This window comes from Mesoplodon bidens (assembly GCF_964165515.1).
Source record: "Mesoplodon bidens genome assembly, chromosome: 9".
Lineage (NCBI taxonomy): Eukaryota > Metazoa > Chordata > Mammalia > Artiodactyla > Ziphiidae > Mesoplodon > Mesoplodon bidens.
In genome coordinates this window covers 74,220,910-74,234,966 of record NC_138166.1, presented here as the reverse complement: position 1 = coordinate 74,234,966, position 14,057 = coordinate 74,220,910, and the positions used below count along the sequence as shown (strand labels likewise).

General features: G+C 43.8%; 1 protein-coding gene across 5 annotated transcripts in view; it reads right to left on the bottom strand.

Annotated features, from left to right (window-relative positions):
- Positions 1–3,113: 3,113 nt before the first annotated feature.
- The window catches only part of ST7 (suppression of tumorigenicity 7), a 262,181-nt gene continuing 251,237 nt past the window's right edge, over positions 3,114–14,057 (bottom strand). For 3 of the 5 annotated variants that reach the window (XM_081243541.1, XM_081243543.1, XM_081243545.1), the window contains 3 exons: positions 13,692–13,784; positions 11,027–11,166; positions 9,154–10,214 (listed from right to left, as the gene is read on the bottom strand). In XM_081243541.1, the coding sequence (XP_081099667.1) occupies positions 10,095–10,214; positions 11,027–11,166; positions 13,692–13,784 (353 nt within the window). In that variant the 3' untranslated portion in view covers positions 9,154–10,094. Of the gene's footprint in view, positions 3,396–9,153; positions 10,215–11,026; positions 11,167–13,691; positions 13,785–14,057 lie in introns of those variants that run through there. The other 2 variants (XM_081243542.1, XM_081243544.1) reach the window with 1 other exon arrangement.

Genomic DNA, 14,057 nt, shown 5'->3' with positions numbered 1-14,057 from the left:
TACACCCTATTAACAAACTGAAGGATAAAACCCATATGATCATCTCAATAGATGCAGAAAATGCTTTCAACAAAATTCAGCACACATTTATGATAAAAACCCTCCAGAAAGTAGGCACAGACGGAACTTACCTCAACATAATAAAGGCCATATATGACAAACCCACAGCCAACATCGTTCTCAATGGTGAAAAACTGAAACCATTTCCATTAAGATCAGGAACAACACAAGGTTGCCCACTCTCACCACTATTATTCAACATAGTTTTGGAAGTTTTAGCCACAGCAATCAGAGAAGAAAAAGAAATAAAAGAATCCAAATCGGAAAGGAAGAAGTAAAGCTGTCACTGTTTGCAGATGACATGACACTATAGATAGAGAATCCTAAAGATGCTACCAGAAAACTACTAGAGCTAATCAATGAATTTGGTAAAGGATCAGGATATAAAATTAATGCACAGAAATCTCTTGCTTTCCTATACACTAATGATGAAAAATCTGAAAGAGAGATTAAGGAAACACTCCCACTTACCACTGTAACAAAAAGAATGAAATACCTAGGAATAAACCTACCTAAGGAGACAAAAGACCTGTAGGCAGAAAACTATAAGACACTGATGAAAGAAATTAAAGATGATACAAACAGATGGAGAGATATACCATGTTCTTGGAAGAATCAACATTGTGAAAATGACTCTAATACCCAAAGCAATCTACAGATTCAACTCAATGCTTATCAAACTACCAATGGCATTTTTCACAGAATTAGAACAAAAATTTTCACAATTTGTATGGAAACACAAAAGACCCCGAATAGCCAAAGCAATCTTGAGAAAGAAAAACAGAGCTGGAAGAATCAGCCTCCCAGAATTCAGACTACAAAGCTACAGTAATCAAGACAGTATGGTACTGGCACAAAAACAGAAATATAGATCAATGGAACAGGACAGAAAGCCCAGAGATAAACCCACACACATATGGTCACCTTATTTTTGATAAAGGAGGCAAGAATATACAATGGAGAAAAGACAGCCTCTTCAATAAGTGGTGCTGGGAAAACTGGACAGCTACATGTAAAAGAATGAAATTAGAACACTCCCTAACACCATACACAAAAATAAACTCAAAATGGATTAAAGACCAAACTGTAATGCCAGACACTATCAAACTCTTAGAGGAAAACACAGGCAGAACACTCTATGACATAAATCCCAGCAAGATCCTTTTTGACCCACCTCCTAGAGAAATGGAAATAAAAACAAAACTAAACAAATGGGACCTAATGAAACTTAAAAGCTTTTGCACAGTAAAGGAAACCATAACTAGACAAAAAGACAACCCTCAGAATGGGAGAAAATATTTGCAAATGAAGCAACTGACAAAGAATTAATCTCCAAAATTTACAAGCAGCTCATGCAGCTCAATACCAAAAAAACAAACAACCCAATCCAAAAATGGGCAGAAGACCTAAATAGACATTTCTTCAAAGAAGATATACCAATTGCCAACAAACACAAGAAAGAATGCTCAACATCACTAATCATTAGAGAAATGCAAATCACAACTACAATGAGGTATCAGCTCACACCAGTCAGAATGGCCATCATCAAAAAATCTACACACAATAAATGCTGGAGAGGGTGTGGAGAAAAGGGAACCCTCTTGCACAGCCACTATGGAGAACAGTATGGAGACTCCTTAAAAAACTAAAAATAGAACTACCATACGACCCAGCAATCCCACTACTGGGCATAGACCCTGAGAAAACCATAATTCAGAAAGAGTCATGTACCACAATGTTCATTGCCGCTCTATTTACAATAGCCAGGACATGGAAGCAACCTAAGTGTCCACTGACAGATGAATGGATAAAGAAGACGTGGCACATATATACAGTGGAATATACTCAACCATAAAAAGAAATGAAATTGAGTTATTTGTAGTGAGATGGATGGGCCTAGAGTCTGTCATACAGAGTGAAGTAAGTCAGAAAGAGAAAAACAAATACTGTATGATAACACATAACATATGGAATCTAAAAACAAAACAAAACAAAAAAAATGGTTATGAAAGAACCTAGGGACAGGAGAGGAATAAAGATGCAGACATAGAGAATGGACTTGAGGACACGGGGAGGGGGAGGGGTAAGCTGAGATGAAGTGAGAGAGTGGCATGGACATATATACACTACCAAATGTAAATTAGATAGCTAGTGGGAAGCAGCCACATAACACAGGGAGATCAGCTCGGTGTGTTGTGACCACCTAGATGGGTGGGATAGGGAGGGTGGGAGGGAGGGAGGAGATATGGGGATATATGTATATGTATAGCTGATTCACTTTGTTATAAAGCAGAAACTAACACACCATTGTAAAGCAATTATACTCCAATAAAGATGTTAAAGAAAAAAAAAAAAGATGCTTGGCAGGTGTGACTCATGTAGAAGGCTTTCAAAGATGGTGAAGACAAACGACCACTTTGGTTCAGATCATGGAAACACTCAAGGAATGCTCACGTGCAAGCATCAAGAATGAAAACATGATAAAAAAAAATGACCCTTATGAGAAAGCATTTAAAAAATGGCAATGTTGAAAGTGGTCAGGTCCTACAATAGACTATTGGCTCTGTAGCTCTCATCAGAACTTTTCTTCTCATGACAAGTTTTCAGGAAGCAGAAGTAAAATGATTCCTAGAACCACAGTGCTGAGTTCTATTCCGTGAGTAGAGTCTCTGAATTGGAACAACCTGGAATGGCACATACATTTCGTTTCGTTCATGCTTCCTGTCATTCATGCTTGAAATTTCTTCTGTGCATTTAGCCTATGAGGACATACAGTTTGGAGCTGAAAAAGATGGTACTTTTTAGCCAAAGAGAGTCTGTTTTCTAAGCCACCAACCGCAGCGGTGCCGAGGGCCTGGTGAAAGGAGTTCCATTAGCATAGAAAAGCACTGTGTGGCACTGAGCAGATTTGGGGCCTTAGTAAATTAAATGTAACCTGTAGGTTTATTTGGACACCAGCAATTTTAGGGTTGGAAGACACAACTGGTTGCTGCAATACACAAAAGTTTATTTTTGACTTTTTTCTTTTCTGAAAGCAAAATATAATAGAACCGAACATCAATGAATTTTGTACAACAAAAACAGCTTTTAATATGGAACAGACAGTCCATGAAGGTTTTAAAATCTCGGAACGGCTTCCCTTTTTCAAAGTCATGCTTTCTTGCAGTCCACGAGGAGTTGGCACGAAGAGATGGTGGCAGCCCACTGGGTGAGGTGAGTGGAAGAACGGGTGGGCTTCCCTAGATCCTAGTCAGCTGGTGCCATAGACTGGATGGGAGGATGCTTTCCACTTTCTCCATGACAAAGTTTAAGGGGGCAAACAAAGTGCTGAGGAACTGCGAACAAACGAGAAAAGCACAGAAGTCAGGAGAAATCTTGTTGAAGACTACAAAATGAACCTCTCCAACTCATGCTTGCATCTTAAGTCTCTGCATTATAAAAAGTTTCCAAAGGTTACGATTTCATATTTATGTTTGTAGGAAACATTGGTTGACGAATAAACCTACGTTCCAGCTTCTGCACCCGCCCCCGCTGGCTCTGATGGATGAGGGGGAGAAGTGTTGGCTGACAGGCCCTTCACTCCTCTGACAGCTGCCCACAGCTCTGAGGCCTTCCAACCAGCCTTCAGGATCTGAGGGCTGCCCATGGAGATGACCAGTGCCATCAAAAGGGACTGACAGATGGGTGGCAAGTGAGCAGAAGAGTTAAAAAAATGGTGACAACTTCTCCACCTGCTTGCCTAGTTATAGAACTTTAAGTGGAAAAGGCAACAACAGAAAAAAAAAGTCCAGTTTGTTGTATGGTTGTGAATTGCTTTGGGATCCTATTGTCTCCCAAACACCTGCAGCCCATGTTCTTTTCTGAACTACCTGCTTAGTGGTGAGCATCATGGGAGCCCTGGGGAGGGCGGCAAGCTGGCCAGTCCATGGACGACACGTCCTTGTGGAAAAGGTGCTGCTCTGAGGAGAGCTTTGGGATCTCTTTCATTTGGTTACTGAATTCCTTTCTGTTCTTCATGTAGAGAATAATGCTTATTATCTGTGCCTTTTAAGAAAGTCAGGCTCCTTGCCTGAGACTCATTTAACATAATCTCAAATATGTTCTGATTATGTTCTCGTGAAGAATCAGCTTCCCTCCACAAGCCATCCAGCATCTGGCAGAAGAGGTGCCCTAATCCAACCAGGCACAAGATGGGTGTTTGGATGGGTTTCCTTGCTCTCTGTTCAGAACCAAGGTATCGTCTCACTAGGGTTCAATGTCTGGTTCTTGTACTGTGGAGTCCTTTGTCCCAATCCCTTGCCCACAGCACAGCATAGTCTACACCACCAAGAATTTCCCACAGAAGTGTGCTGTAGGACGTGAGTACATACGCAGAGGGGGAACATGGTCTGAGGCCAGACAAATTAGTAGACCTGCATGTAGTGAAGTAAAAACAGTCTCCTCTACTGGTCATATGTTCTATGGATTGCGGGTCCTCAAGAAGGGGTATGGTAGGCAAGTTTCCCAAATTTACATGACCTCAGAATCTTTCCTTCTTCTTCTTCTCCTTCTTCTTTTTTTTTTTTTTTTTAAAGAGCCAGTAGAACGCAAACTGGGAAGGCCTGTACCACATTATGGTAGGACCATCAAGTGCGAGATTTGTGTAACGAAAACTCGAAAGAGTATAAGGTTCAGAACCCTTCTCTGTACTGCATCTTTTACATCAATTGAATATATTTACTCAGTAAGGCACTTAAGTACTGGGTGAGACATAAAAGCGTCTAGGACAAAAGTCCCACTGTCTGGAAGCTCAAAGCCTAGGGGGTGGGGAAGGGAGCCACTAAGACCTGTACCCAGCAAAGTAACAATACCAGGTGGACCACGATAGAGTAGAAGATAGACGCACAAACAAAGCACCAGGAAGGTTTGGGAAAGGGAGAGAATCCATTTTGTCGAAAGGAACAGGAAAAACTGAAAATGAGGTGACTGAAATAGTCCCGAATGGATGGCTGGGGTATGAAAAGACAGAGATGAGGTAAGAATGGTAAGGAAAGAAATGTGAGCAGGTGGGCCTTGCAGGCTCAATAAACAGCTGGAACAGAAAGGGGAAAGCAGCTGGTATGACTAGAAGAGATAGAGTTCAAAAGCAACCAGCATAACTCTGGCCAGGGCCTTGAGTGCCAGGCTGTTAAGGAACTTGCAGTTAAGAAAAAGGCAGCCACGTTAGTACTTGAGTGAAGGTGGGATGTCTCTTTCCTCAAGTGGGTGTTAGATATAGGGCAATACCTGGCAACCTTCTGAAATTATCCTTTGTTGGGTGCACAGTACCACATGGGATGCTCACCCTACTTAATGGACTGCCTGTCCTTTTCAGTTTAGAGTTGGATGCAGTTGGAAGGCATTGTGGGAGACACTAGGCCCAGGAATGAGTAATTACTGCCCGAGCTGCCCCTGAAAGAGTTTGTAAAATCCTAGTTCTGAGAGGATGACATGGAACAAGTCTACTGATTGTATCAGACCGACATGGTAACACTGTAGAATTAAAAATATTTATACATAACATTTATTCATTTGTTTGTAATCAGAGATTGTCAAGGCTCCATAACACACAGCATTTGCCTACAATACTCAGCTCCATAAAGAGGAGCTAGGTGCTAAAGTAGTCTGGATGAACCGAGGATCCTGACAGTGGCAGGAAGATGAGGCCCAGTGAACAAGGTGATTTTGCTGGTGAAGTTATCATATTCTGAAAACCTAATCCAAAACAGATTTATAACCACCGAAGCTGTGACTGAGGTGGGAACAAGTGATGCATTAGCGTGAGCCAGTGTGGTTAGATGACAGGAATCACTCAAAGTCTACACCCTGGGAGACTTCATACAATAAATGGGGGACACCAGGGAGCCTCAGCTTGGGTAGCAGAATGAATGGAGATGTTGTTACAAAGCTGGTTCAAAATAAAGGCCTGTCTGTTTGCTTAGTTTTGGTCACTGACCTGACTTGGATAAAAGGCGTAAAAGGGAGGCCTCTGGAAATTAAGTGGCAGGCCTCGCCCAGTTTGTGGTCTGTAAATGCCTCTCTTTCCACCCTGTGCAGCAAGATGCAGTGAGCCCTGGCTCCCCTGGACACACCTGTGCTTCTCGACCAGGTTCCACAAGAGAATTAAATCCTAATACCTCCCATGTGTGTGATCATTTACTGCTCTCCCTCATATCTAGAATGTTCTATCCTTGGGACAATCGAGAAAAGAATGCCTCGAACCCTTTCCTAGAGATCCTAATTCTCTCACAGCACCCCAGCTGCGATGCGCACCCTCTGTTACTAGGTTACCTTCCTCCTTAGCAGCACTCTCCGAGACCTCCTCCCCAACCCTCGCCCACGAGGAAGAAGCAGCAAAATGTAATGGGGTGCCTGAAACCGTTAAGCCCTTTGCATTCAGTAACCAGACAAAGGTCAGTGGCTTTCATCAGGAGGTATTAAACAAAAAAAGTTTGGTGGAACATGCTTTGCTTACTTAGGATGCTCACTGGTACTTCTTTGCACATTTGAAAATCAGTCAACACTTTTTGGCCAAAGACTCAACCAATGCACATAGAGAAACAGTTTCACTTAGGGACTTGGGAAATTTTATTGCCTGAAAAGTTAAGTCTGAATGAGCAACACCAGGCAACCCTGGAACAGCTCATCTATCTCAATGTCCAAAACTTCTGTCCTGGGGGCAGACAAACACGGTCCAAAATGCACCATAATTCAATCAGTGTCTTGTGGTGAGAAAAAGCAACTGAACTAATAAAAAAGAGAGAGCAACACTTCAATCGCCTGATCGTCCTTTTCCCGAAACACCGTTATTTAGAAGAAGGTCATGGCTCCCAACGTGCTTCGTTAACATTTGAAACGCCTCTGCTTATCTGAATAAGTTCCAGGTGCCCTACTGCAATCAGACAATTGACATTTCACTGTAATCAATATCAGACTTCAAAGAGGTCAGGGCCTATAAGTTGAAGACAAGAGTCAGAAGTCAGGGGGCTGGATCTCAGGGAAGGCGAGAGACCAGAGGAGGAAAGACAGGGCCCTTCAAACAGAAGAGGTCAGAATGCTGACCTTCCCACATTCTGTGAGGGGCTGGGTTTGGAATGATCACTTATTTATATGAGCAACCTTATCTTGGTAACCAAACATTCTAGGAAGAGTTAGTCCTAAGTCATTGAGGTAGATTAGATTAGGCGGAGAGAGTTGAAGCCTCTCATTTTACTATTTTCCAGTGGCTCACACTTGGCTGCGGGCTTCCTTACTGGCTGCATATCAACATGTAAACACACTGGAGAGTTCCCAAGCTGCACGCAGCCTGGCGGGTGGCAGTGCAATCTCTCTCCATCTACTGAGTCATTATCCCAGGGACATTATCTCAGGCGAGGTCTGAGAAAATCATTTTCACAAGCTGCAAATGGCTACAGGCAGCCTATAGGGCGGCTGTGATAACCTGTGGGGGGCTTCACGAGGGGCCTGATGAAGTGACAAGAGTGAAAATGTGGAGAAGACTCCGGAGCGGTGGGGGGGAGGAGGAGGGAGATGGGGCTTGTCTCCTTCAGGCCATCCATCTTCCTTCCCCATGAAATCTCTTCAGACGTTTTAGTACTGCTAAACCTTAATGAAGGGCAAGATGAATGTGATCCTCCAGACAGAGGTTTAAAAGCAAATTTATCTAAACTACTTTTGAAAACTATGAGTAGCTGACTAAACTACCACACCTTGGTAGAGTATAAAATATGAGGACCATAAAGGCAAATTTACATTTTATTTAATCATTTGGTCCTTGACTCAAAAGCAAAGCTTTGGAAACATTAAATGAGGAGAGTGGCCCTTGGTCTAATATCCATAACGAACACATCTCTGTGATATTCTGGAGGCCACACAACCTTACCTACAGAACACCCAGTCGTATTCTATGTACTACCCTCCATTCCTCCCAGCCCTCTCCCTGGGTGATGCAGTTTCAGGCAGTTACTTTATTCAGTACAGGGTCTCTCAGCCCTGGCTGCACACCCAAATCACTAGGGGGGCATCTGAAAACTCAGATGACCAGGCTGCATCCCAGACCAACTAAGTCAGAGTCCCCAGGATTGGGAGATCAGGCACCTGTAATTTTTAAGCTCCCTAGATGATTTCAAGGAGCAGCCAGGGTGAAACTGCTGGCTCCTAGAAACCTGTCACCTCAACAGCTCTGACGTCGCACCACGCACCTGCAAACGGCTGCTCAAAGGCTGGCTTTTTTGAGACCAGTGTTCTTTGAAGGAAATGGTTCTCAACCCCCATCCTTAGAATCGGTGGGGGGCGGGGCTTGTTTAAAAACGCAGATTCCCAGGTGCTAACACTCAAGGCTCTGAACTTCCGGTCGTAGGGCCAGGTGAATTTTGTGCACACTAGGGGCTGAGAATCACTGTCCTGATCCTAAATTCCCACCAAGAGCTGCTTGTTAGTTCAATGAAGAATGACATTGTCTAATGTCGTAAATGTGTTCTTATTTTAAATTTTACTACGTGACACTCTAATCTACTCAGACTTTTGGTAACTGCTTTAACTCAGAGGTTGGCTTGGGAATAGAAGCAAATAATGGATAGCATAGGCCCATAAACTAGGGAGCATCCAAGGAGGCAGCTTGGGTGATACTGGGTTCAGGAATCATATCATGTACAGAAGACTTAAGGAAATTGAAGACATTCTGCCTGAAGAAAAGAGAAGGTAGTAAGTTAGAGGTGAGAGGTAGCCATGAATATATTAGTTGCCTCAAAAAATTGCAAGAGGAAGTAGAGTTTTTCACTATAGTTTTGGAGAGTAGAATAGGAAATAAGTGAAAATTAAAGGAAGGCAGATTTTATCAGTATCAAGAAGAGTTCTGAGTGATCCAGTACTGAAATGGGCTTCCATGTTGAACAGGTGAATGCTCCATCGCTAAAAGTATTCCAGATGAGTCTAAATGACCTTCATCAAGTTACTGTTGAAGGCAATTTAAGGTCCCTTTCAACCCTGTATGTGATCATAATTATAAAAGAAGAGAAGAAATGCTAAGCTGTATCTAATTTTTTACACTGATTCTTTCTGCAGAAACCACTACCATTTATTTATTTAATAATCATTTATTGAAAACCTACTATGTGCAAGGCACTGTGCAAAGCTTTGGGGATACAGAGATGAGGAAGACACAGTCCTGCTCGCAAAGAGCTCACATTCTACAAGGGGGTCAGACAAGTTTTTAACAATTATAATACAGTACAATAAACGTAATATAGGTATTCATGGAATACTGTGGGAGCTGAGAGGAGAAACATCTAACTCAGCTTGGGAGAAACTTAGAAAGGAAGCTGAGTATAAAAGAATGAAGAGGCGTTAGTAGACTGTACAAGTGCTGATGATAATGGGGAAGGGCATTCCATGCAGAGCAAATAGTACGTGCAAAGGCACCGAGGCGCACAAAAGCATCTGGGAATGGTGAGTAATTCACTGTGGCCCAAGAGCAGTGTCTGTGCAAGAGTTGGGAGAGAGATGAGGCTGAAGAGGAAAGCAAGGGCCAGATCATAAAGGACCTTGTATGCCATGCTAAAGATCTGGGACTTTATCCTGATGCTGGTGGGAAACTACTGGAGAAATTCAAGCAGGGAAGTGACATGCTCAGACTTGCAATTTAGAAAGATCATTCTTGTGTCAGTATGAAAGAAATACTGGCAGAGGATAAGACTGGAAGCAAGGAGACCAGTTAAGACTCTTGCAGGTGTCCAGGCAAGAAATCACAAAGATCCAAACTAAGAGACAGCCATGGGAGAAGAAGGAAGGGAAGAAGAGGTGAATTACATTTACCGAATGCCTAGTGGCTCAGGAGGTTAGAGCCGACAGACTGTGAAAGCCAAGACAGACAGGATTAAGGAGTGAGAGAGGGAAGAGTTTGGGAGGGCTGCTGAGTTTCTGGCTTGAGTAACTGGGTGGATGTCAGTGCCACTGGCGGAGATCAGGAATACAGGAGAAGGAGCAGTTTTGGTGGTGGGGGAAGAAGGGTGATGAGTTCAGTTTTGAAAATGATGAGATTGAGGTGCCGGTGGGATTTCCAGTTCATCTTCAACACGCATGAAAATACTCTTGCAATTCCAGTCCCTGAACTCTGCCGAGCAGAAAATGTCAATCATCTGGAAAGGGATTAAATCAACCCAGCCAAGTTAGAAATCATCCTTGCTGACTCCACTCGCCTTGAAATCAGAATGGAGTTCCAGGGAAACAACTGATATTCTTTTCCTTATTCCTTCTGTTTGAAACTCCTTTGTGGCAAAATCAGTAAACTTATCCTCACTGCATGTGCAGGCTGAAATGGTCACTTTTCATCAAGGAAACAATGGTTCTTGGTTGTCAATGCCGATGGCTTTTCTTATTAAAGCTCTTCTCCATAACCCTCTTTAAAGACCCTTAATGGATTTCCATACTTCTAAATATCATATCTGTATACTTCTTAATACTAACACCCTTCACACACCCCTCTCAGTTCATTCCCCAAACAAGCCATTTAATTTGTAGACATTAAAACTTTTTAAATTTAAATCATCTTTGAAAATGTAAATTCTATCCTTCTTGAAGACCTACAATATCTAAAGATTAGAAATGATGTCATTCAATTTACACAAAACTGAATAATCTCCCAAGTATTTTTCATTTGCTAGGATTCCCTTAATTCTTTAATTCCTTTAGACCTCATGCATTTTTTAGGGGAACTGCTGAGAATTTTTGTGTCTGTGAAATAGGCAAGGCATGCAGTAACAAACAAGCTACACTTTCTCATTCTGACCCTCAACCCTTGATCTCACTGATGATAATGAAAATTAAACAGTATGCAAAGGATCAATACAAGCACATCCACTTCTACACAACACTCCCCTGTTTCTCTTATGCTGCTTCTCCTGACTTTCCCTGCCCCTTGCCTGCGGCCTCCCCCTTGGCAAATACTCACAGCTTTTGCAAAGACCCCCATAAGTTCCGGGAACTGATGTGTCAGAAGGGCCAGCATGGCTGTGAAGGAACACAATCCAGCAGTAAAGAGAATAAAGAAGGGAAGCTCCTTTTTTGGGTAAACTGAGACTTCATGGAAAGCTGTGGAGAAGATCGAAAGGGAAGTGTTAGGGCTGCAGTAAAATGCATTCTCAGGGAATTTCTGTAGGTGGGACTGACGCTTCAGAGCTTTGGCTCAAGCCTGCTGGAAATGAAAAAGGTAGGGCCCTGGAACGAACAAGAGCCAACATTTCAGCCAGCCTTCGGTGGCCTATCTGCTTCTCCCAAGTCCATGTTCAACTTTCAGAACTCTATCTAGGGCATGATAGGGCTAATTTGGGGATGTCACACACTCATGGGCAGGGACAGTAACACTATCTATGCCTAATATACAGTATTTCTTTCGCAAAAGCAAACGCAAATAAAACAAAACTTTATTCAAATTATAAAACACATGTTCATTGAACAAAACCTGGAAAATCCAAAGTCAGGTATACTGAAAAAAATATCCTCTCTCTAGGTTTTCACTTTCCTGTAATTTTTAAATCATTGTGATAGGGTGATATCAGTGTATCTTGTATTTTTTCCTGGCACAATCTAACTATGTCAGTGGAGGGTGCCACCCTGATAGAGAGACATCCAGCGAGAACCATCCATCCATCAATAATGGGAGATTTTAGAGCCTTTCATAACTTTTTAAATTTCGAGTGGCCCGCACAGAGAGAAAAGCAACTAAGGCTGGCCCAGCAGAGGGGAGCCATGAGGCTGTGTGTGAGCAACACTGCCACTCAAACCAAAAGATTCGAGGGGCTCCACCTTCCTCAGGAGATCCAAGGTCTCAAGCCTTTCCTCGACCTTTCAGCTCTAAGCAGTAATCCACTCTGCTGAAACTGCGGGTGTGGAGGGCCAAGGAGGGACAAAGCACAAACGAGCACATGCACCTGAATCCAGGGATGTCAACCTGCTAGCATTCTTCATGGGTGGACGTGTGCTCAGGACCACCGCGGACACTATACCACTCACGTGCAGCACGCAGGTAACATGTAAAGCCACCTACCCGCATCCCATCCTCACCCTCAGCACCCAACGATTTTGAGGGGAGATCAGACGTGAACCACTGCATTCAATTAAATAAACGTGAGCCATAGTTTTCTATTCCAGGACTGTAAAGATTATTCCTAGACAGTTTCTTGTAAGAACTGTAATCTTGTTCTAATAGTGAATCTATCCCCATGGAAACATGATTGGACTCAATTAAAACATTTTAAAAGTGTACTTTTCAGAAAACTGCCTTTCTTACCAGAAACCATAAATGTTAACAAGGATCTCCCTGAAGGGGGAGTGAAAAGGTAAAGCATGGGCCCATCACAGGGATTTCTGAAATCAAATCTAATGCAGAGTGAGGCACCCGACGCTTTCCCACAATAAACTCAGATGGTGAGGAACCACACCCCTCTGAGGTCTCCCAGCTCCCGAGGTAACACGTCTCCCAGTGGGTCTGTCCTGCAAAGAAATGAGAGAGCTGCCTCCTGCTCTTTCAACCTGAGATGGCAGCCTTGTTTTGCACCCACTACGTTGGAGATTTACGACCCGCTCAAAAACATGGGCATTAGACAATCTGCCAGCACCCAGGGCTCCACAGTTATACTGGCCCTCCTGGCAAAGCATGTAAATATGTTACAGCTATGAGATGTGACGTAGCTGGGGCTGGTGCAGGGTGGGTGTGGCAGAAGAGAGGACAGGGAAGAGAGAGCAGCCAAGGTTTGGAGCGTATTATCTGAGGGAGGAAAGCATGTCCTAAGTCAGGGCCACATGAACAGCCTGGACATGCTCTTCATACACAGTGTAATTTGATAATAACTATTTAGCCGGAATTGTCAAAACAATGTTGCATTTCAGTAAACCAAATCATACTTTCCACGTGTGGTATGGGCCCCCCGACTGCTAGCTTGTAAGGCCCTCGAGGGCAGGGTCTACCCGCCGCCTGCTGTATACAGTGTTGAGGCCGCACGTGTGCCTGCACATGTTACACCGGCTCACTGCGTGCCATCCGTGAGACGCTCACGGGAAATCCCGCCGGCCAAGAGCACCGCATCGCCGCAGAGGGCAGCCCCACCCTGCTCACGACTCCGCCTCTGGCCACAACGCCAGCGTCCCGGTGCCACCCTCCCACCCATGGCTCATCTGCTGCTCCCTCTGAAGCCAGTGCTTCCCCTCCAGACTCCGGTCTGTGCAGACTGCCTCTGACCAGAGGGAGAGCCCAGGCCGAGTCCCACACAGTGGATCAGCCCAGCAAGGGGCATCTGCCCCAAACTAGGGGTTTCTGCCCCAAACTAGGGGTCTCTGCGCTCAGACCAACCAGTACATGATGGCTCTTCATCTACATTTCAGACCTGGGGGGGGTCTTTCCCTTTGATGAATCTGGAGAGACGTGGAGAAGCAGGAAGCCAAACCTACACACATAACTCACTTTAATGCTTATGCTCTCAAATGAGGACAGGGTTTGGGAGAAGAGTAATAAAAGACAAGGAACATCATAAACATTTATCATTTCCACCTCTTCCCATCCCAGGCTTTGGCACACCACCCTCACCAGCCAAAGAGAGGAATATGGAGGGGAGACTCACATGGAAGCAGCTCACGATCTGCTGTTTCTGTACAGATGGGGTAAGGATAAAATAGATGCCCCTTTTCCAAGGGATAAGGGATCATCCGAAAAGCTGCAAAGGAGAGACAATACGTTAGAGGTACAATATTTGTCTCGTAACTTCTCAACTTCAAAGAGAGACTTTTGAGCATTTTTATAATGGTGAACACTTCTACAAACGGCTCCCATAAAGGAGGCAAGACTTACCCAAACTCTGAGTCATGTGCCAGATAAGCTGTCAGAGATGCATTATGAGGTATGCCTCACACATTAACCTCACACTATATATTCTGGGCGGACCTCACAAAACTGAGTGGGGGTGGGGGTGCGGAGGAGTACGGAAAGC